The 24,775-nt window shown below is 40.0% G+C and overlaps 3 protein-coding genes across 5 annotated transcripts; 2 read left to right on the forward strand and 1 right to left on the reverse strand.

Annotated features, from left to right (window-relative positions):
- Window positions 1-1,257: 1,257 nt before the first annotated feature.
- rrp15 (ribosomal RNA processing 15 homolog) lies at window positions 1,258-7,128 on the reverse strand. Of its 2 annotated transcripts, none has more exons than XM_081696070.1 (5): window positions 7,104-7,128; window positions 4,064-4,347; window positions 3,666-3,763; window positions 2,864-3,053; window positions 1,258-2,424 (listed from the first exon to the last, which is right to left on the reverse strand). In XM_081696070.1, the coding sequence occupies exons 1-5, from the start codon at window positions 7,111-7,113 to the stop codon at window positions 2,266-2,268; spliced, it is 741 nt and encodes a 246-aa protein (XP_081552196.1). In that variant the 5' UTR covers window positions 7,114-7,128; the 3' UTR covers window positions 1,258-2,265. The 2 variants fall into 2 exon arrangements, with proteins under 2 accessions (XP_081552196.1, XP_026857361.1); XM_027001560.3 differs by lacking the exon at window positions 7,104-7,128 and adding an exon at window positions 5,127-5,270.
- LOC113572190 (uncharacterized) lies at window positions 5,399-10,948 on the forward strand. Of its 2 annotated transcripts, none has more exons than XM_081696067.1 (2): window positions 5,399-6,428; window positions 8,166-10,948. In XM_081696067.1, exon 2 carries the CDS (start codon window positions 8,204-8,206, stop codon window positions 9,644-9,646), a length of 1,443 nt encoding a protein of 480 aa, XP_081552193.1. In that variant the 5' UTR covers window positions 5,399-6,428; window positions 8,166-8,203; the 3' UTR covers window positions 9,647-10,948. The 2 variants fall into 2 exon arrangements, with proteins under 2 accessions (XP_081552193.1, XP_026857359.2); XM_027001558.3 differs by lacking the exon at window positions 5,399-6,428 and adding an exon at window positions 7,140-7,266.
- A 5,542-nt stretch (window positions 10,949-16,490) lies between these two features.
- rragca (Ras-related GTP binding Ca) lies at window positions 16,491-22,907 on the forward strand. The gene is made up of 7 exons (XM_027001612.3): window positions 16,491-16,861; window positions 17,563-17,766; window positions 19,413-19,612; window positions 20,854-20,968; window positions 21,238-21,380; window positions 21,675-21,823; window positions 22,019-22,907. The coding sequence occupies exons 1-7, from the start codon at window positions 16,682-16,684 to the stop codon at window positions 22,171-22,173; spliced, it is 1,146 nt and encodes a 381-aa protein (XP_026857413.1). The 5' UTR covers window positions 16,491-16,681; the 3' UTR covers window positions 22,174-22,907.
- The last annotated feature ends 1,868 nt before the right edge of the window (window positions 22,908-24,775 follow it).

Raw genomic sequence — 24,775 nt, forward strand, 5'->3', positions numbered from 1 at the left:
ACTCAACAAGACTTCTGAGACATCTGGTACCAAGACATTAGCAGCAGGTACTTTTCAGTCCTGCAAGGTATGATCTGATTTGTTTGTCCAGCACATACCACAGATTCTAGATTAGAATGAGAAATATGGAAGCCATGTCAACACCTTGAATTCTTTGTCATGTTTCTGAAATCGTTCCTGAACAATTTGTGCAGTGTGGCAGGGTGCACTATGATGCTGAAAGATGCCACTGTTGTATGGGAATACAGTTGCCATGAATGGATGTACTTGGTCTGCAACAATGTTTAGGTCGTATATATCATAGGAACATCCACATGAACGCTAGAACCCAGGGTTTCCCATCAGAAGACTGCCCAGAGCTAGATTGCTTTCTTCCCAAAGTGTGTCATATCTTCACCAGATAAGCAACATACCTGTACCTGTCTCTAACCACATGAAGTAAACAAAAACTATTTATTAGACTAGGTCATCTTCTCCCATTGCTCCATGATCCAGTTCTGGTGCTCATGTGCCCACTGTAGGTGCTTTCAGTGGTGGACAGGAGGATGAGCACTCTAAACCATCTGCAGTCACATACATAGCAGACTGAGATGCACTATGAGTACTAAGACCTTTCTGTGAATCAACATGAACTTTTTCACCAATTTGTGCTATAGTAGCTCTTCTGTGGGATTGAACCAGATGGGCTACCTTCACTCCCCATTCACATCAATGAGCACTCTTTACTCTGATGCTGGTTCATCGGTTGTCCTTCCTTGTACATTTGTCAGGTACTATTCAGTACATACTGGGAACACCTCATAAGACCAGCTGTTTCAGAGATGCTCTGACCCAACTGTCTAGCCATCAGTTTGGCCCTCGTCAAAGTTGGTCAGATCCTTACACTTGCCCATTTTTCTGCATCTTACACATCAAGTCCAAGAACTGTTTATTTACTGCCCATCATATCCTAGCCCTTGGCAGGTGCCACTTCAATGAGATAATCAATGTTATTCACATCACATGTTAACTTTAAAGCTATGATTTTAAAATTATGGCTGATTGGTATATAGCCAAGTTTCCTAGTTTTATATGCCAATTTCACCAACTGGTTGAAGATGGTCTGCTATCCAATTGTGTATAGCAGCAGATGGGCTATAGTGTTCAGCTGCACACCTAAAAGGTGTTTCGAATGCGGTTATGAGTACTTTATAAAATTATAAATTTCAATTATTTAATATGTTTAAATTATAAACATGCATATTAGAAACAGAAAGGTAAACCACACGCACATCTAACTTTAATGTAACATCATACAACGAGAGAAGAAAATTATACTTCTGAGTCAAATCAGTATTCTCTGTCTAAACAGCACATGTAGAAACTTCTCAGACACAATCCTTGCATTAGTTATCTCTGGACTCTGTTCTTTAACACAGAGATATTCAAATCTGGACTTCAGATGCCATGCTGGTCTTTCTAATCAGCGGGAAACAACATTTAATGCAACTTCATGCATTCTATCAGCACACCTTACTCCTCTTAAAGGTGGAAAATCAGCAGTGGTCAAACCTCCAAGCCTACGATTATGAGTAGTTGTGATTTAAATGGTATTAACAAATACTGGCCACTAAATGGCTGTTTCTATACAACATCTAAACATTTTAGAGGTCAGAATATTCTTCAAAATGACCACAGCAGAATAAAAAACCCCACAAATATTAAATACGTTATGGCTGGTTTAATGCCACCTGAGTACTAGCACTGATGCCAAACTATGTGAATGACAATGTTAGTACAGGTCAGGGCCACATGTGGGATGTACCCAATAAAGTAGCCTAATTGAGAGTCGTTTACCTGTTAACGTAGTTCTACGGATGCCATAGTTGATCCCTGAGCCACTGATATGATAAAACATTTAAGACACTGACCATAAGGATTAAATCATTCTGGAATGGGGGTGTAAAAAAAAAAAATAGAATGGGGAAAAAAAATTACTACCATACAGTGCTTAAACACACTGATGTTTATGTCCAGTATTATGGACTTGAGTTGGAAAAGGTGAAAAGGGGTAACACAGGTCAGAGTCACAGTGTCCAGGGAGAGCACATCATAATCCAGCCCAATGTAGCCTCAGGTACGTGGGCTGAACCCAGAGCCCCAGAGCCCTCTGGCCAATGTAGTCTCTTGTTTGACAATAGGGCCATCACGACACACACACACAGCACGCATATGCAGCACGCTGGATGGGCATGTGAGTTGTTCCCCCACAGATGCATGGCATGCTCAGTCAGAATCACTGCTCAGGTGCCCCGTGGAGTCCGCTGGCCCCTCCCCTTCTGGTTCAGCATCGCTATCCTTATCCCAGTCCTTCATGGATGCCCCCATCATGAAATCATCCCTCAGGACGCTCCATGCTGGCTTCTCCTCTTTCGGCTCGATAGACTGCATAGTACAAGCAGAAGAGGGGGTTAATGGCACTGAGCATGCTTCAGAGTGCTTTCGCACGACACACTTAGTGGAAACACTATGATGTGCTTAGCTTCCATAGGTCGGAATGTCCTAAACCAATATCACTCTATCCCACTCATATCATCATGAAGAGAAAAGAGCAATGCATAGGGAACACTGCTTCCTCCGAATGATCTGATTTGTTCTGGGCTTTATGCATCACCTCTTCAAACATTTCTCAGCCACTTCTATTAAGGATAAATATCTATGATCCAAATATCTACATCTCATAGAAGCATTGTAGTCCTATACTATCCGGTCACTGAATAAATATGCTCAGTTTAATCAGAAGTGTGTTGTCTTTGCTATACAAAAACTCCATTAATCAAAGAAACCTGGCATCATTAATATGATGCAATTAAATCTCACTCACTATGGATTTCTCCGTCTTAACGGCAGGCGAGTGGCGACCTGCTGTACCGCGCAGCACATCAATGAAGTCTTTCTTTGACACAGAGGAGAGGACCTTTGCCTTCTTCCTCTCAGAGCCTCCAACTTCCCTCATCTTCTCATTCATTTTCTTCTGGTGTGTCCGCACGGCATTAAACAGCTGCACTACGCCTCTGAGTACATCAGAGGAGTAGGAGGTCAAATACATATTAAATTTTATATGAAAAAGATTTGATTAAGAACAGTTTCATCTTTCTCCATCACTCCAATATACCACCTTCTGAGAATTCTGTAGAGGGCACTTGAGGACCTGGTCTGCATGGTGCCTATATACCAGATAGTTTATTAACCCCCCGTTAAGTGTGGATTTAAACGACCCCACACAGAGACTTGCAAGCATTAACAGGAAAAACTGACTATCTATACCTCACAAATAACAGTAACTTTAGTCTGCTAGCTATCTAGTTAAGAAGCATGTCAGGCTTCTAGATGATCTCACTTGTGTTGAGCTTAAACACAAGTCCAAAGAAGATTCCAGAGGAGTATTTGGAGTGCACTGTACTAAGATGTTCAAAACTGCAGTGAAGCACACAAGGTTTCCATAGAAACAGGACATTTTGGACAGATGTCCTTCATCATCCCTCCTTAGCAACTTAAACTATTTATTTAAGAACTAACCGGGTACAGTTCCTGATTGAACAGAAGTTAATTCCTTTACAAAACATAATATATTTCATATATGTAGACAGTGCGGGAAACTTCAGTGAGCTGTTAACATCACCTACCGGGTAGCAGTTCTCTGCAAAGTCCTCTCCTTCTCTTTGTCCTGTACTACATCCGGCTTTACCCGACAAATCATCTCCCATGCTCGTTTTTTATCTGCCTGTTGATACACACAGATGCACCACACTTGTGACTGATGCAGGTAGACATTCTGACCAGCATTACCAAGTCCCTTATTTGTTTTGATCTAAATGTAAAAAAACAGACGAGAGCTTATTTTTACAAGTTTAGGGAAAACTACTCAGTTATTTGGGGTTGGGCATGATGACAACATTTTAGAGTTCTGCACCAATGGGGTAGCAAAAGATCAGACAAAGTCTTATTAGAAACAACTACACAACTGTCTCATTCCCACTACACTTTTCTGTGCCACCTTGAGCTTCTGCATTTTCATCTCTACCTGTTTCTTTCTCTCAAGCTTTTCTTTCCTTGCTTTCTCGCTGAGCTTTTCAAACTGTTTGTTCTTCAGCAAGATACAGGACTTGTTATCTGGTGTTTTCTTTCCCAAGATTTTCGCCATGGCTTCTGCCCACCCGGCATTGGGGTTCGCCTCCATGTCTCCGTTTTGCTCTTCCTCATCCTCTGCATCTTCCCCATCATGACCCTCCTCTGGTCCTTCACTCCCGTCATCGTCTGATCCATCTTCTTCATGGTCTTCGTTCACAGTAATGTTTTCCTCCGAGTCTTTGGAGGGCAAACCAAACATTTGCAAGAATACACAACTGAAAATTATTTAAACGCTACATGCACAGGTAGCCCAATAATAATAATAATAATAATAATAATAATAAAAAAATGTATTTATATAGTGCTTTTCAAGGACTGAAAGATGTTTACAATAGTCAGTACAAAAAAAATATTGATAGAAATATATAACTACATATCCATTATACATAACATTTGCAAATAGCATTTACAGGACATGAACAAGAGCTGATGAAAAGGGTGTTTATGTTTGAGAACTACTATAGGCAAGGGAAAAAATATCATCACAATGATCCAGACAGACAGGAACAATAACAGGTATAACACTTACTGTCAATTTCGTTTTTGTTTGTTTGTTTTAACCAATGACACTTTGCTAGTTAGCTAACCTAGGTAGCTTTCGTCCAGTTAGGTATAGTAGCTAGCTAACTGGCTAGCTTTCCTATGTCAAAAAGACGCAGTGTGGCCCCTATTTAGTTTGTCCTCTTTGAATCAAAATCAACACGTAAGAATGTATTCATTCAGTTTAGAGTAGGCACAAACGAAACCTGCATAGGTAGCAAACCAAAGTTAGCTAACAAGCTATTCAGAGAAGGCTTTTGCCACACTTGCCTTGCAGCAGCTAGCAAAACGATAAGGATGGCGTTTGCTTAAACGTTTCAGAGTACATAACAATGCATCGAAGTAAAAGCATACAACCATTGCAAGCTAATCATAGAGATACTGACTAAATGCACAGAAAAGTAGCAAATTATTACCTCTTTCAGTTTCAACAACAACATGTGGCTTTTCCACTGCGTACGCCATGCTTGTGGACTCTTAGGTGTAACCAGATAAATAGTCCTAAGGAAAGTTGTTCGCGCAAAAAGTTCCGGGTGGTCGGTGCCTGTTTTACACCCCGAAATACAAGGAAATTTTAATGTTTCAGTGAATAATGCAAAGCTAAAATTACTTAGATTTTGCTAAAACTTACTAAAATTCGTCTTTTTTTGGTGTTACATTTAAAGTGATTTTAAAGATGATTTGGTTCACTTCAGATTTTATGCATTTAAGGAAGGGGTGTCATACATATTACCCACAGGCCGGACCAGCCAAATCCGCCAACCGAATTAAATATGTTTCAAATATAAAATTATATTGTGGCCCGTAATTCAATTGATCGATAACGCATTACAAACGGAAAAGGCGTTAGTCTTTGTTATTTCCCTAGGGGGCAATATAGAGCAATATAAAATCAGGGCAACATTGTAGGCTACTGACAAATCGTTAACGTTAGATATCAGGTTACGAATTTGTCGATGGCGATGGCGATGTCGATGTAAGCGTGTCTCTTTGCAAATAGTACTTTACTTGCAGAGCTGATGAAGGACTTCTGTTCGAAACGTCCTGTTCTTCTGGAAACTTTGTGTACTTCACTACAATCGTGAATATCTGAACATCTCTATACTGACGTCACTGACCTTGAGTCTTCTTTATATAGGACTGGATTACGTTCGAACTGGATAAGTGTGGTGGGATGGTTACAAGGATAGGGAAGGTAGCTGGAACTGAGGGGATCACACTACCCAAACGTAACACAACTGATGCTGAAGGCAGCTACAAATACCCACAGACAAATGGGACTCATGAAGGTCACAAAGAAAGCAGCTACAAATACCTACAAAGAATGAGGCAATCCTGAGAAGTCAGCTGAACGGGAAGAACAAGATCCAGGCTATTAACACTTATGCTCTACCAGTCATCCAATACCTCGCTGGCATAATAACCTGGCCAAAGGAGGAGATAGAAGCCACTGACGTCAAGACATGGGAACTCCTCATAATGCACAGAGGGTTTCAACCCAAATCCAGCACTCAGAGACTGTACACTAAGCGGAAGGAGGGGGGCAGAGGACTGGTGAGTGTCAGAGCCAATATCCAGGATGGAATAACCAAGATCCAGGACTACAGCAGGAAGATGGCCCCAAGTGATGAAGTGCTTAGTGAATGCCTTAACAGCAGAAAAGGAGGATGGGAATGAGGAGGAGCAGGAACCATAATCGGAGGATAAACCCCTGCATGGTATGTACCACTGAAAAATAGTGGAAATGGATGATATTAAAAAAAATCCTACTTGGAAAAGGCTAGACAGTACGGAGGCACTAATCATGGCAGCACAGGAACAAGCTCTGAATACAAGATCAATAGAGGCTGGGATCTACCACACCCCCAGATGCAGGCTGTGCAAAGATGCCCCTGAGACAATCCAGCAAGATATAATAATATAATAACATATATAACATATAATATGTATAATATATAATATATAATACATATAACATAACATATATAATATGTAACACCACACACACACACACACACACACACACACACACACACACACACACACACACACACTATATATATATATATATATATATATATATATATATATATATATATATATATATATATAATATATAAAATTTCCCACTTGCCCAGGGTGCGAGTGGGCATGTGGGGAATTTATAAACATATATAGAGCGATCTCACTCAGATATTCCTCCCAGTGTGGGGTTCACATGTCTGCTAGCATCTTGCATTAGTGAATTAAGAGACTGTGTTCATGCATTTTCAAATAGACCTACAAAAACACCAAATGAAAGAGCAATTATATAGATCTCTAGTCATCCTAGTCGTGGGTAAAGAACAAACATTAGGTGAGAGTAGAAAAACAGGTATGAGGTGTGTACATACCAGCTCTCATATCAAGGATAGCTCATTCACCCATGTCTCAAAGAGAAGGTTGCTGTGTCAGCTACACATGTGCTCTGAGGGACTGAGGAGTTTTACACTTGAGTGGAAGGGCATACTGGAACACGCTGTAGTTCCCAAATCACCATGGCAGCATCGCACCAGAGTAAGTCACAATAACCATTTCTATATTTTACAGACCTATAAAAAAAGGGTAGCTTAGCTAAAGGCATAACTGTTGCCACATTTTTGAGCATTTTGGTTTTAAAGAGAATATCTGTTATGCGTGTGACTGTGATTGAGTCTATGATTTTATGTGTTTGAAGTATTTCCAATACTTTGTCAGGATATTGTAAACATTGGCCTGGGACACTGTAGTCTGACAGCTTGTTCCACAAAATTCAGTTTCAGCTGTGGCTTACTGTATATGTAATGTGATTACTCTATACCCTCACCTTCACTGATTGACTGTAATGTTTATTATATAGTCTATGATTCTCAGCCATTTACATGCTGAACTGTGAAGTGGGCCTCATATTACCCATTCATATTAATTGATATATTAATAAGATTTTAAAAACACACTTTACAATGAAACATATATCAAGTAACCTTATTACTGCCTGCATGTGTGCAATAACGTGACACAGCGTGTTGCACAGCGACAGGTTAAACAAGATGAGGGCTTCCTTTATATCCTTGCCCCTTGCAAATGTGTTTAAACTTCAACTATAAACCACCTTTTATAACTGCACAAAGACCTGAATGTCTTTAAACAAATGTTGTTTATGTTTTATTGTTTATGTTTTGCTTTTTGTGTATATGTTTTGTTGGATAGTTTGTTTTTGTGTATATGATTAAGATTCATATCTGGGTAACATTGCAAAAGCTATTATGTGACTCATACAAATCTAGATAGATTTTACTTGCTAATTTCATCAGAAAAGAAAGAAAGAATATACTTTTATTAAATGAGACTTTAAATATAATTACATTATTTTTTAAATTATTATTATTGTTCATTTTTTATTTTAAGACAAGTACATATTGTTCTCTGCTTTTCAGATACCAGGAGCCCAGTGAGGGAAGGAGTTGTTGGCTTTATGTTGGGAGCAGTGGGGGGATGCGCACTGGGAGTTACAGAGACACCAGCTGACCAGGCCATGGCTGAGATCATTACAGGGTCACTATTGAAGCCAATCACAGATGGTGTGAAGACTGTGGGCCCTCTGGGGCTGGGGACTCTACTGGGAGCGACTGCAATAACTTCAGCAATGACGACAGCCATAGCAGGTGTGAGTGGAGCTGCCTTAGCTGCTTTGCTGCTCATAAGGTTAAAGAGTAATGGGGTGGCGGGTCTAGGAGGGTTTGAGTGGCTCACTGCTGGGCTGGTTGCAGCCCTGAGCACCACAGCCTGTGGAGCGGCACTCGGGTTCGCCATAGAGCACCTCACCCGCAAGTCTGGAATAGTGGCATTACTCTGGGCTCTGGGGATATTCACCATACTGAAGATGCTGGTTCACGTGTCCGTGCAGCTGACATGCAGGGAGATGGAGAGTCACAGTCTCCTGCAGCTCAGCACCGGGGCCCAGGAGTGGGAGCAGAGCAGACTGGAAGCCATGGAGGCCGAGCAGAGAGAGAGAGTGACGGTGGAGATCGAACAGAGGATCATTGCTTTGGAGACCAAGAATGGGGAGGAGGGGCCCGAGCACAGAGCTGCCTGGGAGGCCCACCGGCAGGAGAGAGAGGAAATGGAGAGGCTGCGGAAGGAGGCGGGCGAGCAGAGGACGGTCCAGCAGCGCCTGACGAATCTTATGCCAAAATATGTGGAATATTTGGCCTTCTCCGGGATTCCGATGACGGTGACTGCAGTTGTGACTGCTGGCTTTGGGATCTTTGGATATGGAGAGTACCGATTTGTGTTTGTCATCCTGTTAACTCTGGTGCTTTGCATGGCCTTCATGCTAATGAGGTCAATGCATTTACACTTCTGGATGTTCACTGGCTGCGTAGGAATGTTTGCCACGTTTGCCACTGCTGTGCTGACGGTGCATGCGGGACAGGAGGCTGCAGGGTTGGCTTTAAGGATGCAGCAGGTGGGACAGATGCTGAGTAATGAAACCATCGTGGTTCAGATGGACCACAGATCATCGCTAGAGGCCATAGCAGCTGGCTTCTTTGTGTCAAAAGTGTGTCAAGTTGGCTTAGGGGCTACTGTTGGAGGTCCACTGAATCCGAAGGTTTTGGACAAAGCCATAGTGGGAGGATGTGTGGCAACGGTAGCTATTCTTTCAATAGTTGAGGCCTCATCTGTGATTCTTGGGGTTGGTGGGGTGACAGGGGCATTACTGGGGGCTGTAGGTGCAGCTGGTTTGTCTCTGGGGGCAGCTGCAGCTGTAGCAGTTCAGTGCTCCTCATGGGCAGGAACAATAAGCACTACAGCTGGAATGCTCTTTGCTGCTTTAGCCATTGGAAAGTGGAACATTGTTAACACTGGGCTGCATGTGCTTGTTGCCTACATGTTTGCGATGATAAACCCTTATTGACATATTCATGGTGTGAAGATGATGAATTTAAGTATGCATGCTATCCCTTACACATACAACCTAAAGATGCGCAACACACTTTGAGTTACTTCACAGCCTTAATAACACAACAAACTAACACAACAAAAACATTCAATGAATACGACACAAAAAACACAAGGCCTTTTACACAGAAAATAAAAGACACAGAATGCAAATACAATGAACAAAACTCAGTGTGCTATTTAGTAGAAACTATTTACACAGAAAATACCAATTCTAACCAATGAGCGAAACTCTGTGTGCTCTTTAATTGAAACTATTGAACTGTTTCCGTTGTCAGAAATTTGAATAATTTTCTTAACAAATGGTCACCCCATTTCACAGAATGAATTTCAAATACCAACTCACACTGCTGCTCCTCCTGCCTACAGGCAGCACACCTACTTGTACAACACCATCAGCTCACCTTTGTCTCATTCCACTGTACGTGGCAGGCCATACCACATGACCAGTGGCAAAGGGAGGGTTCCGTGACAAAACCCAGCTGTGTCATGGTCATTTTGCATTTAACTTCATCCAGTTCCAAGCTTACTAGTATGTCCATAAGCTTATATTGCAAACTTTTCACAAATATTTTGCATTTTGAGGAATGTGTTTTGCCATCTCTCCCAATTTAAGGTCCTTGGGCAATTATTCAAAAAGCTTGAGGATAGAAACAGCTGATGGAGTGTCAATTCTAGGAATTCACAAAGAGGCAGTTCATTTACAGACAAAAACCATACCACATCCTTTAACCGTACCTGATTCCTCACTGCCCCACCTGTGCACCAGCCCTAGTACCTACTTAGTATAGATTACAGTAGTTGTATCTAAGCAACATAATCTCAGTATTACAAATGTTTAAAAATGTGTAAGGCCCAAATCTAATGAAAAACTATGGATACTAATTTGTTCAAATTTTTGGTGCTCTCACTGGGATTAATTGTGGTGTGTATAGCATTTGGGACTTATTTAAGTTTGTCATCACTTTGTTATGTCATACTGACATTAAAAAGTCTTCCATTCCTGTGATATTATTGGCTTTGGATATCTTTGGGGAACTTTCATATAGTCCTAGGTGAAAAATTACAACAGGGATGTCTTTCTGTCCATTTTTAAACCATTCTGTCTGCTTACATGCATGCATAGCCCGTGGGCTTGAGTTTTGTATTAAATTCGAACATGCTCTGGATATTCCTTAACAGAGTTCATCTTAGATCAAATCACTGCAATATGTCAGGGTATTTGATTTTAAAATCATGCTCTTTTCGTCACTGAAACTTATTTGAAATAGTATGTAATCAGACCATGCTGTAGGGAAATAGCACCAACTGGGCAGAAATTGCAAACATTTTGCCTTAACATGTTATGCCTTGTATAAAATAATCTTTATACTAGGAAAGAAGTAGGAACAAGTACCAGATAAGATTTCCGACTTTGCCAGTAACATTAACGTGACATTTTGAGAGTCTGTGGATTTGTAAGTTACCTTATGCAATGCTTAAAGTATCCAGTAGGTGTAAGTTTTCAAAGTTCATGCCAACACATAACACACGCTAATACATTCCACGTATGTTCTAAGATTTAGTCCGGTAAAACGTCAAAACCGTTCCATTTTAAATAACAATTTCACTCTTAAGTAATTTTTGTAAACCAAGTATGTTGCTAAGACATTTGTTCCTGAGTGAAGATTGGTGCTGATATTCAGGTAATTCATTCACTTCCTCTGTACAATTTTTAGTCTTTACAAATACGTCAAATAAATACATTTCGTAAGTTTTTTAATTAATGGATTTACATGGGAAGGCTGTGTAGCAATTTGGCTGGCCGACTGAATAAGATCCTAAGGTGCTTGCTGCTAAAATACCTTCTTTCAGCAGACTCTCCTCCTTGTTAGCAGGGACTCCCGTTGTTAGCGGCCTTGCTTTAGCTGCAAGGTCTCCCTCTTCAACTGTAGGCACTGACTGTTGTTTTCCTGTTGGTGGCAGGAAGATAAAAGTGTAGACGGGGTCTCACTTGAGTCTTCACTTTTTATTACGCTAAGCATTGTGCATCACACTTGACATGGCCTTTGACTTCATATCAGTATTAGTTTATGATGTGGTTGTGATAACCTTTCTTTTTGTGCATGGTTTAAATTTACATGCCTAGAAAGTAACGCGCCTTCGCTTGGTAGAATGTGTCAACACGAGATGACAGGACGCAAGGCGGGAACTAACCGTTTTCCGGTCCATCAAAGGGCACTGATACTGTAGGCCTAAAGTAATGCTTTTGCGCAGTAATTGCTCTAGTATATTCAAAAACGGCTAAATTAAGATCCCGACATCAAATGAACTCGTTTAAGCACATTTGGTCAAACACCTACTAGTGTGAGGGTTCATCAGAACAATGCATTTTCCGTTTCGGCAGCTATAGCCAGCAAACTGCGCTAGCAACGGAAGTTCACACAAATGTAAAAACAAACAAACACAAAATCCGCGTCTTACTCAGTTCAATTCCGACACAGAAGTAAACAATAACAGAAATTGCATCAAGTATTCTATTTCCAATACCTATTAACATAATTGTTTTTATGTGGAAAGATTGATAGTAGGTCATGTCTTTCATAATAAAATAATGATAAAGAAAGCGTGTGAATCTCCCGAGGGAAACATCTGGGGAACAATGTAATTAATAATGCTTAATAGTGACTTTTTTTATTTTATTTTATCCTGATAACCTAATTATTTATTCAAGCGAGGACTACTACTACTATTACTAATGGTAATGGTAATAATTGGTAATAAATTTGTAATAATAATAATAATAATAATAATAATTTTTTTTGAGTTAATTCGCTGTAGACATTTATATCTTTAGAGATTTCACAAAATTGCTCCTGTATATAAGGCACCGCGAAACGAAAACTAGAAAACTGAAAGTAGAATTTAATTTTATATGTAGGATACAATGAAAATTATTTTTTGAAAATATATAGAAAACGTTCGCTAATAAAATTCATTTATAATTAGAACATACAGTTTAACCTACAGAAAACTGTCGATTGGATGCATAACTGGGTGTATCGCTGGTAATAATAAGTTGTTTTTTTTATGGGGCAGGTAGGAACCATGGGGAGAGGTAGCAGGGATTGGCGCTTTCCCGGTTAGGTAAGAGGAGTTATGCGGATGCCGGTAATTTTGGATATCACGGAACGCTCCCCTTCCTGCTGATCACGTGGTATGACCCACCGCGTGCAGTGGGAGTTTCTCGTTGACTGTGACTTGTCTTGTTTGCAGCCACACCTATGTTCAACACACACCTGCACCTGGTTTAGTCTCGTTATGTCTATGTATTTAAACCCCTGTTGGTGTGTGCATTGGTGTCAGTCATTGTTCACGTTGCCTTTGTTCACAGTCACATCGATCATGTTCGCTGTTTACATTATGTGTGAGTGCCACTGTTCCATGCGTTAATCAATAAATGTCTGTCTTTGCCAAAGGAGTCTGTACATACTGCTCCTTGCCCTGTGGCGCTCGGGCCGTGGTCAGGTTAATCTGAGGTCGAAAACACGGCAGAGTCCAGAAGACATCCAGGGGTCAGGTAGGAGACAAGGTCTCTAACACAGGTGGGATTCGGAAACCAGGAAGACAAACATGTACATGGAATGCTCTGTATGCAACATGAGAATGGCAATACATCGCAAAGAATGTGTGTTGGAGGGGAACTTAAATAGGAAGGTAGTAGGAAGGCATCTCTTGGACCCACTGGGAGTTGGAATAACCCAGACTCCTGCTGTAAACGTTTGGAGGGTGCAATGTAAAGATCCCAACTATAGTTCAGTTTGAAATGGCACTGGAGGCATTCACAGATAAGATTATTGAGTTAGCATGCAGAGGAAAGTATCAGGTGGGAGAATACTCATCCAAAAACTGTGACATCATTATAGAGCTGCTCATACTGAGGCAGATTCAGGCATCTCCAAGCTCGGGCCCTTCACACTGTAACTCACTATGATCCTTGTAGTGCTCTTCTATTATGTCCTCATGTGACATGCATTCCTTTTGCATGGTTCATTTTAATTTTTAGTTAGGGACATGGACCTTTGAGAACAGTAAGTGTTGTTTTTCTGTCTACAGCCACAACTTAGTTTTACTTATGAGACTGTTGCACTCATAGGCGTAGTTTTGGGGGGATGTGGGGTGGGGGGCATACTGCATATGGCATACTGATTGGCACCCAATAACAAGTAAATAACCAGTAAACGAGTATTAACACACTATTTTGAACATGCCTATAGTCTATTTATTGCTTTGACTGTATTTTATTTCTTGCTGAAATCTAAATTGCTAAGTCCTCCCGCTACTTTACTTAGATAAACCAGTGAGATGTGCTGTTGGAATCTCACACATTTCAGACCTTGAGAGGAATGCTAACATATACAGTGAGCCACACAGGAATAAAATGTGTTTATTAGCCAACAGAGTAAACAGAATCAAGAAAGTCGAGGTAAAGAAAAACAGGTTGTAGTCATAACACAATAAACAGTGAGATCAGCAATATTGTCTGATGGGCACTGTATTATTAATATATTAATTATACCCACAGGTGTGATTTAAATGCTTAAGTATTATGCAAAGAATCATGATGGTTGTAAATATAGCTAATTGTGCAAAGTAGTAACTACTAATTTAGCACTTGCCTTAGATATGCTTTTAAGAATTTTATGTGAGTTCATCTGAGACCAAATAATTGCAATATGTTGAGGGGATTTTAAAATCATGTTCTTTTCATCATTGACATTTATTTGAAATGTCACGTCATCAGACCATGATGTAAGGAAATCGCACCATCTTGTGGGCAGAAATAGCTACTATGAATTCTTTAAGATTTATTCCATGTCTAAAATAATCTTTCTACAAGTAGAAATGCAAAGAAACAAATACAAGATAAGACTTCAGACTATTAAAACCTTGGACCATCTCAACACCCAGAACAGTCTAATCATTTAAACAGATTTTTATTCATCCATTTAATCAATTTATCCATTCAACACTGTTCCAGAGTAATTTACAAGATAGTTTTGTAATCTACTCATAGAATGCACCCTAGCCAGTACAACAAATTAGTTTCCATGTTTTATTCAAGGAATAAATCCAGATCCATTTTTCATTAAACATTCATTTGCTAAAATGCTAAGGGAACTGCAAGCCTAATCTTATTTATGAGTTTAAATCAGGGTTTATAAAGTTGTCTTCCAAGACATTTTATACCAGATTACATAAGGATGCAAACATGCAGATATTTTGTATAGTGTGGTTCTGTTAGACTTACAGAAGGCTTCTGACATTCTAAACCATACAATGCATCTAAATTAAGAGTCATGGGTTTCTCATGTAATATATTAGGGATATGAATTTGGCTTGTGTTTGTGGTTTATTTCTTTATACTAATTCCTGCTTCAGGCAGAGATACCAACGGTGTGTGGGAGCACATAGGTAACGAGCTAGCTAAAGTAGGTGAATGGCTTTCTGGCTATAGGTTTTCTTTCAATTTCATAATTTCATAATGGGTTAATATGTAAATTACATAAATCCACTTATCTGATGGTGAGGGTAAGGGATTATTTATTTCACCTTAAGATTTCAAGAATTATTTTGGCTGCTTCTTGAATAACACAAAAGTTAAAATCTTGGCTATACAATTAGGAAAATGCCACACTTGACTAAACAGTTAATTACCAGTTTATTAACAGACTTGTTTGATTATAGGAATTGCCATACTGGTCTCTGGGCCTGTAGGAGTTAAAAGTAATTACATTAGGGGAAAAAAGAAAATAATCTTGAAAGTTAATTTTTAACTGTATTCTGATGGGTTAAAGTGCAAGAATGTGTCAGTCCAATGGGCAAACATTTCAGTCCATAACTGTTTCCAATAGAATAGTTACAAAGCTCATTCTTAAATGACACGGTATGTATGGCAGTAAGAGGCAGCTATACAACTGCATTTCTTTTGAAAATAGTTAACAAAACTAAACTCAGAAAAAGGAGGGTCCCAGCACATTTACAGATATAAATCTTGACATCTTAAACTTGAGCCAGGCTCAAATTTAACTAGCCTGAAATTCCACTCAATGTTGGGGCACCCAGATTGAATCACTGATCCATTGGAGAATGCTGTTTGTCTGAGTCTTCAATGAGGACATCCCAGATTCAGGGAGAATTGCAGTCTGCCCGAGGCCCATTGGCTGCACTCTTGATTAAGGGGAGATCATAGTACTAAGTCTGAAATAGGTTTTGTTCTAGATATGTAGATTTACAATGAGAATAGGTAAATGCCACAAAATCTTAGGTCAGACATGCACAGATCTTTTGCAAATATGGAAAGTAAGACACATTATATTTTGAGGGAAAGCTGGTCAGAGAAGGAAATAAACCATGTTTACTATTTTTGTTTACTAACTTTTGGGTAAACAAAACACATTCTAACAGTGTTATTTAACTAGAATTTGTTTTGTTGTAGTTCCAAATCGCTTTTCAAATTATCTGCCTTTCAAGTCGAAATTATTTTCTGTCTATTTTTCACCTTATACACAATTTTACTCTTTAGGTTTATTCCCGGAGTCGCTCTTTTCTCAGTCGGAAACTCGCGAATACGGTGCCAAGATGCCTTGTGCACATACAGAATAGTGTAGTCAGGTGACTGTCAAGCACATGACTTGAACAAATCTCCCCGCATCCTGGGTAGCCTGAATGATTGACGTCACTTTGACCCAATTACTGTACGAGTAACTGGCTGCCCCTCCAATAAGCGTGTACGGGTGGGACTAAAGTAATGGTTTCGTTTCAGGGGAGACACTAGTGACGGAAAAGGGAGTGTTGCTGTCCGACTTTACTCACCACTATTAATAGACGTTTTATGCTTATTCATGCTCAAATAGATGTGCACTGGATGTATAATAACTGTTCGTTAAATCAAGTCAGTATAAAGTAGAGGGGTGGGAGGACTTGCTGAAGCAAGCGTTATCAGGTCAAGATGTCGATTCAGTACGAGGAACCGATGGTAGACAGCTATGGGGTGGCGGACTCGTTCCCCAAAGATTTTGGATATGGAGAAGAGGAGGCCGACATGGAGGACACTCAAGCACCCTCTGACAGCAAGCCAAGAATATTGCTGATGGGCCTGAGAAGGAGCGGCAAGTCATCCATTCAGAAGGTAGGAGGAAAACCAGAGTTTAGATTCATAAGTGTAGGCTAGCTTCTAAAGCTCACTGGCTGCACCTTTGCAGACGGAGCCACCATAACAGTCTAGCTTGCTAAGTTGGTTTAGCTAGCCTAGCTAGATAAGGTTGCAAGCATAGCTAGCTAGCAACCTATTGAGTTAGCTACCTGGCTAAGTAGCTAAAGAACCAACTTTCAAAACCCTAGTTAAGACTAGCTAATTTTCTGTTTTTAACGAATGAAGCGAAAACAGCAAATTTAGTAGAGGAAATGTCACACACACACGCACACACACAAATATCACTTGGAATACCTTCATCCCTTTCAAATGCTAATTTATTCGCCACAGATATCAAGTGATGTTCTGTAGGTTAATAATAATAACAACAACAATTATACCGATTATTATAATTGGAATGATGATGATTATTATTACTGAATATTTGGGGTGGCATTGTTTTTTAATTACATGACTGCAGCTATTTGTTGTTATTCATTTTAAATATTACTCGAAGAATGCCCCAAAAACATTTGACTGGAATATTTTTGCTTGAGTTCCCAACTAAGTGATGGGCAGCCATCAAACAAATAGGATATTGCATAGACCTGCCCAAAACATGTTAAGCAGCGTGGTGAAGTGGCATAAATGAAACTGCTCTCTAATGAAAGTTACTTCAGAGCTGTATTTCCCACCAGGTGGTGTTTCATAAGATGTCCCCCAATGAGACCCTATTTCTGGAGAGCACAAATAAAATCTACAAAGATGACATCTCCAGCAGCTCCTTCGTGAACTTCCAGATCTGGGATTTTCCTGGTCAAGTGGACTTCTTTGACCCAACCTTTGATTATGAGATGATCTTCAGGGGAACTGGAGCTTTGATATTTGTTATTGACGCACAGGTAAAACAGGGAATGCAAGCAAAACCAGTCACTCAAAACCAGTCACTTTACAGGTATATAGCTTCATCATCTGATCAGAGATGAGGCTCAGGCCTATATACCATCTACAAATGGATAAAAAAGTGCAATTTTATTTTGTTTGCGAGAGAAGGTGGTGTGTATAGATTTTTTTTAACATACCAATTGCACTATATGAAAACGGGATGCTTGTGTGTGTGTGTACAGTTGTAACTTTTCCAAAAGTAGAGTTTTTCAACATTTTGACCCAACCAAGTCTTCATTAGGTTTGTCAAACCAGGCTAGCACCTGATTGCAAGATTTCAGATGTGTACATAACACCATTTTACTTTGGAAACATTTGAAAATGATCCATGACACTTAATGAGGAAATGCTGAGGTCTCAGAACACCACGTGAGAATTGCCACCTCATAGACACGTTTGTTTGTGTCGTGCTAAAGCCTGTTTAAGCCATAGATAGACTTTGTGGCTTGGGCTGGTAATGGCCTGGCAATAGTTGTTATTGCATCAATGACTGTCTTTGGAGTGTCATTTCCGACGTTACAAGCCTCCTTTGCCTCTTTCCTTTTAAAAGATATTGGCTGTCTATCATATAACTGCAAACCTTAAATACGGCATGCTTTGATTTTCCTTATACAAGACCAAACAGTTCATGTTCACAGATGCCTGAGAAAATCATTAACATATTTTCTCACAAAATGCAAGTAAAATGCTCACTCTGTAGAGCCCTGAAGAGAGTAAAGGATACTGTCCCTCCATTTCAGGTGTAGGTTGTTTTGACTTTCTCCTAAAACTTTTTTGTGATGCAGTTTTTCCTTGATCTTAAAAATATTGTAGTTCCAATTCACCTTTTAAGATGACACTTTTTCAGGTTACTTCACCATTGTGATTTAAATTGCTGAATTGTGGCTCAGACTGATTTTGAGTAAATGTAGTCATTCACTCTCCTAGTCTTCAGGAACCTGTTTTTGTCTCGAACAAAGCCTGAGGCATTTCAAGCATGGATACATAAAGCTGAGACATGTGACATAGCTCCCGTGCCATTTTTCTTTTTTTGAGCTCTTTCATAAAGAGTATTTGATTATTCAGTGAATCTTGACAAATGCATCAAATAAGCCATCAGATATCCCACTCATGTTCTATAAAAATTAGAGTGGTTTACATCTCATGTCTTCTCAGCTTCAGGTGATAACGGTGCTATTTAGCACAGTTGACAAAGAATGCAGTAGGCCAGAGTAGACATATACATAACAAATGATCATTTAATGTATGATATTTAAATATGTAATATTCATGTGTATCCATTCAGAAGTGATGCCTTATGGAATTTTACATTATCCTGAAAATGTATGGCAATGGGCTAAATTCTTCATGACTGCGTTCTTCATGACTGCATTTTTGCTTCTTAAGTTCATAGCTTCATAGCTTTGTATTGCTGCCGCTTTGTCTGAAATATACTAACCTCTATACCCTTAGAGTTTACCTCTGCCAGAAATGTTGTCTAGTGCTATCTCCCCTACTCCGCACTGTCTCTGTTTTTGTTCTCACAAATAAAATTAATTCTGTTTGATTCAGGAAAAATGGTTGCTCACTTGGTTTTGCTCTATATCTGCTTGGTCTCTTCTAGGATGACTATGTGGAGGCTCTTGTCAGACTCCATCTCACAGTATCTCGGGCGTACAGAGTAAATCCTGAAATAAACTTTGAAGTGTTCATCCATAAAGTAGACGGCCTGTCTGATGACCACAAGATTGAGACACAGAGGGACATTCACCAGAGGGCCAATGATGACCTAGCTGATGCCAGCTTGGAGAAACTACATCTTAGGTAAACTATTGCATTCTGTCTTGGGTGTGCAAAAATGAGGTTTCTTCCAGGGAGCCTGAGAGGCACACTCTTTGTGGCTCATTGTTCAGAGTTTGGTGTTGCGGTTGTGTTCCTGTACTTTCTGACAAATGCACACTTGTGAAATATTAAGCAAGTCAAAGGCCTTCTATAAAAGGGCTACTATACTGTTTCATCACAGCCTTGCCAGCTTGTGATTGTTTTATAAGATGCAGCCTAATATATAAATTAATTCACCTATGCATGGACACTGTTATGATAGATTTTAGAGTTTTCTTTGTGTTATAAGCTTTTTGTTGAAGGTGAAAAATTAAAGTGTCTTCTATATTCGCTGTCCTGAAAATATTTTATTCTTTTATTGACATCTTTTTCAGAGATGCACAGTATGTCATATTAAACAAATTTAAAAAAAAAATCTATGATTTTTACTTTAGTGTAATTCCCTGAAAAGTAGCAACTTGAGCTGTTAAGCAGTATAATGCTATAGCTAGTTTTTAGCATCCTGCCTTGCCAAGAAGAATTCACACAAAGGTAAAAATATCTATCACATACTAAGCTCACATAAGAATAAAAAAGAGCTTGTTGTGGTTTGGCATCATCATGTAAAAGGGGCTCAACAGCCTAAATGACAAGGAGTAAAGAATGTGTGGTTCGTGGAAAGAGAGGGGCAGACGTCCCATGTTCCGCATACTCCAATTAGCACTGCCACATTCCCCATGAGGCCCCTCCGTAGAAGTCCTGGCTAAGCAGAAATGCGCATTAGTCTACTGCTTTCCTTGCTAAGCCAAATGCTCGATTTGCGGCTTTGTGTACTGGGTGTTACCAACGAAGTTCTCAAAGTGGTTTTACCAGGGTTTTCACCTCTAATGGAAAGGCGGGTCTCCCATTCATTTCCACATGCCACGCTGTCCGTTTTAGGCGGTGGTTTATTCATGAACATAACTCAAGATTCATGTTCACATTAGTGTGGGCATATGTGAGTGTATGACTCACTGTGGTCTGCAGAGCTGCTCTGTTGTCTGGTGCTGTAAAGTGCTCATCATGCCAGCACTCTGCTGCCTGACTCCCTGTCCTTCCGCCATGCTCTGTCTAACTTTTATTGCTGTGAGCTCCCCTGTGCTGATATAAGGAACCTTGCTGTCAGTTGCGTCAATCTCATGGTTTGAAAGTGCTGCACTCTGTTTACCTGTGCTCGTCACAATGTTTTTTTCTGTCTTTTACAGCTTCTATTTGACGAGTATCTATGATCACTCTATATTCGAGGCCTTTAGTAAAGTGGTTCAGAAACTCATTCCCCAGCTGCCCACCCTGGAGAACCTGCTCAACATCTTCATTTCTGTATGTGCCTTATTATCTTTTGACATAACTGCCTCAGGTCCCCCCCACCCTCATTTTTTATATTTATCGAACTGTGCATGTGCAAAGTGTCTGTGCTGTAAGGACAATAATGGAGCCTGTGTTTCAGAGGGAAAAGCAAACGGTGGCCTGCCCGCCTTTCTGAATCATGAGCGTCTGTTCATTTTTTTTGGTTTGCTGAGTTATCCTGCATCAAACCGGGTGATCCACCCCTCATTCTCTTCTATTCTCTTTGTGTCTCCACATGACAGAATTCAGGGATTGAGAAGGCCTTTCTGTTTGATGTAGTTAGTAAGATCTATATAGCCACAGACAGTTCACCGGTTGACATGCAGTCCTATGAGCTGTGCTGTGATATGATCGATGTGGTCATCGACGTGTCCTGTATCTATGGGTAAGCCTACAGTCACTGTTAGGGCCTGTATCTCCATGAATACTGCATGCAGATTCATGCATTATTCACTATTGTATTTTACATTAGTTTATGTGTTTGTATGCTAACACTAGCTGTGCTGTGTGCGTTTTGTATCTAGAAATGTTAACACTCTTTCTTACTTGTAATACAATATTTCTTTATCCTACCTTTTGTATCTGTGTGTGACTGATATTACAGTCTGTCCATTGTATATTTTGGAGTGTGGTGTCTATACTCCTGCTTTCTAACAGCAGGAGTATTTTGACTACACAGATTAAAGGAAGATGGCAGTGGCAGTGCATATGATAAGGAGTCGATGGCCATCATTAAACTCAACAACACCACTGTCCTCTACCTGAAAGAAGTCACCAAGTTCCTTGCTCTTGTCTGCATTCTTCGAGAGGAGAGCTTTGAGCGCAAAGGTGCACTACACTTAACACTCCTTTATACCATTTAACTTCCCCAGTGCATCAAGGATGTTTATTTAATAATTTAGATCAATGCACTACTTTTTCCAAGACTTTTTATCCTCTTTTGATTATAAAATTCTACTCGAGGGTCCAAATTATGTATGTTATTCATTATGTAAGAAAATAACTCTCCTTTCTGCCTTTCAGGCCTTATAGACTACAATTTTCACTGTTTCCGGAAAGCGATTCACGAGGTGTTTGAGGTGGGCGTCTCGGTGCCTCGGGCTGGGTTGCAGCAAGCCGGAACACCGTGCATGATGAAGGCACTCGCCCTGAACGGCACACCCAGGAGCACAGTGTAGACGCCACACGGCCCGGCGGGGGGGTGAAGAATCGAAAGGAAGCAGGAGGCAGCCTAACACAGGAAAGACAGTAAGCGGGAGGCATGCTGTGCCGGATTGTTCTCCCTGCTCCCGAAAGCCTTATACCATTGGAGCGAAGGGACTCCAAGACCACCAAACCCACCGCGATGGGGCAGATGCTGTGGCCTCACGGGGGCGGCATCGCTAAGCTATAATAGGACAGAAGGGAAGAGGCACATAAAGAGGCACGAATCACTGCCCTCTTTGTGCGATAAAAGGCATTAATACTGTCCGAGAGGAATAACAGCAGCTTTGAAATAGCATCTTGGCCTTCTTTGCAGGAACTCTTCACTCTGAGACTTACCTGGACAACACAAACTGCGCAAACACTGTACCGTTTTGCTGCTGGTCACACAGTGGGGCCCCTGCTTTAATCCTCAACAAGCAGTCGTAGCAGACACTGTGGGAGGTTGCTAGGTACTGTGCACCCGTTTGATGACTAGTCAGGCCAAGTATACACTGCAACACTTGTGAAGCCTTATGTAGAGGAGATGAGACTGATGCGAGTACCTGCTTACAAATTCACATAATCCTATTCCCCTAACTGTTGTTGCTTTGAGGGTTTCTGAGGAGGAAAAGGACTGAAATTATTGTGTGTGTGTGTGTGTGTGTGTGTGTGTGTGTGTGTGTGTGTGTGTGTGTGTGTGTGTGTGTGTGTGTGTGTGTGTGTGTGTGTGTGTGTGTGTGTGTGTGTACTAAGGTGAGTACTGGCTCGGGTTTAGGACTCATTAAGATGTGACCTTACCTGAGTGCCCAACAAAAGCAAATAATATTTAAGTTGTAGTGTTTTTGCCTCATGGTGATTATGGAATTCTTAATGGAAATGAACAGTTATTAGTGTTACAGTGTACTCCAGAGAAGTGAAAAAAAGTGAAGTTATTAGTGATGTAGTACACTCCACAGAAACTCTTGGAGGCTGCCACAATGTATGTTTTGTCAAAATGTTCACAGAACACTCAGTGAGAACATTTGTGAATTGTCAGTGCACTCAAAAAAAGAATCCACATTTTTTTAGGAGCATATTGATTACTAGTAAAAATGTGTGTTTGGGATACAGCAGACACACCCCTTAATTTTAAAAAAGGTTAATTTCAAGTTTCAGAAGTAATTTCCATAGAATCTGATTAATTATGCAGCCTTACTCTCACACTGAGAATGTGCTAAAAGTGTTGCAAAAAGAAATCATTGTACGGTTATACTGTAGGACACTGTGATTGCATCATATATTTTAGATGCTTAGTTACCACATCCTTGGCACATGGCTGTTTGAAACAGAATTACCTTTAGAAAAATTACATTCCAGTGATGTGGTGCCCAAATGTTATATCACTTTGATATTCACTTTCTTCACAGAATTACCAATATTAGCCTTGGCTTAGAAAACCTTCCATAAAAAAGTAATTGCACAAAACATAGGGTTCTGTATTCCATATACACAATATTTTACCCATTCCAGGCATGTGTACAGAGTCCTTCCAATTTGTCTTGCATTCAGCATAACATTTTGTATTTAATTTTAGGGGAATATGCACTAACTAAATATAAATTAAATCAGAGAAAGATAACCAAGTTTCTAACTTAACCATCTACTATATTGTCTAGGTTTCCTGTGATTTCTTGCTTCGCGGACTGCTTATAAAATTACATCTGTCTTATGTTCTGCCAAAGATTTCCTGCCATTCACAAGAAATAAACCATACACACCTGAAATAATAATGACTTTTTTGCTATGAGTTCCTTGTGAGTAAACCTTAGATAGATTCTGCACTTCAGAAATGTAAGTCAGAACAAATCCATACTGTACCACACCGTATTCTTCATGTTAAGGAGGGTATGAAGTATGTATTAAACCTTTGAACTAGGCATCCTTGTTGTAGCAGGATCTTTTACTGGTGATCGTGGACTAGTGCCCTTTAGCTAGCGGGAATCGTCCTTAGTGAGATATGTCTTCCTTTATTGACTCAGCAAAGGACGACCTGGGAGATGCCTGTTCTTCCTCCAGAGAGCTTGGCCTTTTGTCAGTCATGTGATGGAAAAAAGACGCAGCCCTGCTGACTTGAGGATACTTCATTTTAGTTAACCCACTGATGCTGGAAACATAGGCCAAAGCAGAGAGTAAGCAGTTCCATTATTTGGTAGTATTACCTTGCTTTTGATTTGTGTTTTCTACTACTACTACTACTACTACTACTACTACTACTACTCCTACTCCTACTACTACTAATAATAATAATGGGCAACAAAATGTTAAGTTTTATGTCTGACAAACTGAAATATGTGGTCCATATAGTACTTTTATGATAAATTTGAATCTGTTTTCCATCAGGCATGGTTGTTAAATGACAGCAGGTTTTTTTTAGATAAAGCTGTTATTACACATAAACTATGTAAAAACTTAAATCTAAAATGTACGGTTGTACAATTTTCACTTATTTGGCCTCAGGAACATATCTTTTCAGTGTCCATTAATAGTCTACCAACATAGAGTGGATCCACTTTCATTGGTACCACTTTTCCATACTTGATAATGTGAGTATACTGG

The sequence above is a fragment of the Electrophorus electricus genome, chromosome 14 (assembly GCF_041902795.1).
Source record: "Electrophorus electricus isolate QZ-2024a chromosome 14, ASM4190279v1, whole genome shotgun sequence".
In the NCBI taxonomy this organism is placed as follows: Eukaryota; Metazoa; Chordata; class Actinopteri; order Gymnotiformes; family Gymnotidae; genus Electrophorus; species Electrophorus electricus.

Coding starts and splice junctions, on each gene's coding strand:
- rrp15 (XM_027001560.3), bottom strand. CDS start 5,175: ATGGCGTACGCAGTGGAAAAGCCACATGTTGTTGTTGAAACTGAAAGA. Junction 4,348..5,126: donor TGTTGTTGAAACTGAAAGAG/GTAATAATTTGC, acceptor TGCCCTCCAAAG/ACTCGGAGGAAAACATTACT. Junction 2,425..2,863: donor TTAAGACGGAGAAATCCATA/GTGAGTGAGATT, acceptor TGTACTATGCAG/TCTATCGAGCCGAAAGAGGA.
- rragca (XM_027001612.3), top strand. CDS start 16,682: ATGTCGATTCAGTACGAGGAACCGATGGTAGACAGCTATGGGGTGGCG. Junction 17,767..19,412: donor TATTTGTTATTGACGCACAG/GTAAAACAGGGA, acceptor GGTCTCTTCTAG/GATGACTATGTGGAGGCTCT. Junction 21,381..21,674: donor GACGTGTCCTGTATCTATGG/GTAAGCCTACAG, acceptor TTGACTACACAG/ATTAAAGGAAGATGGCAGTG.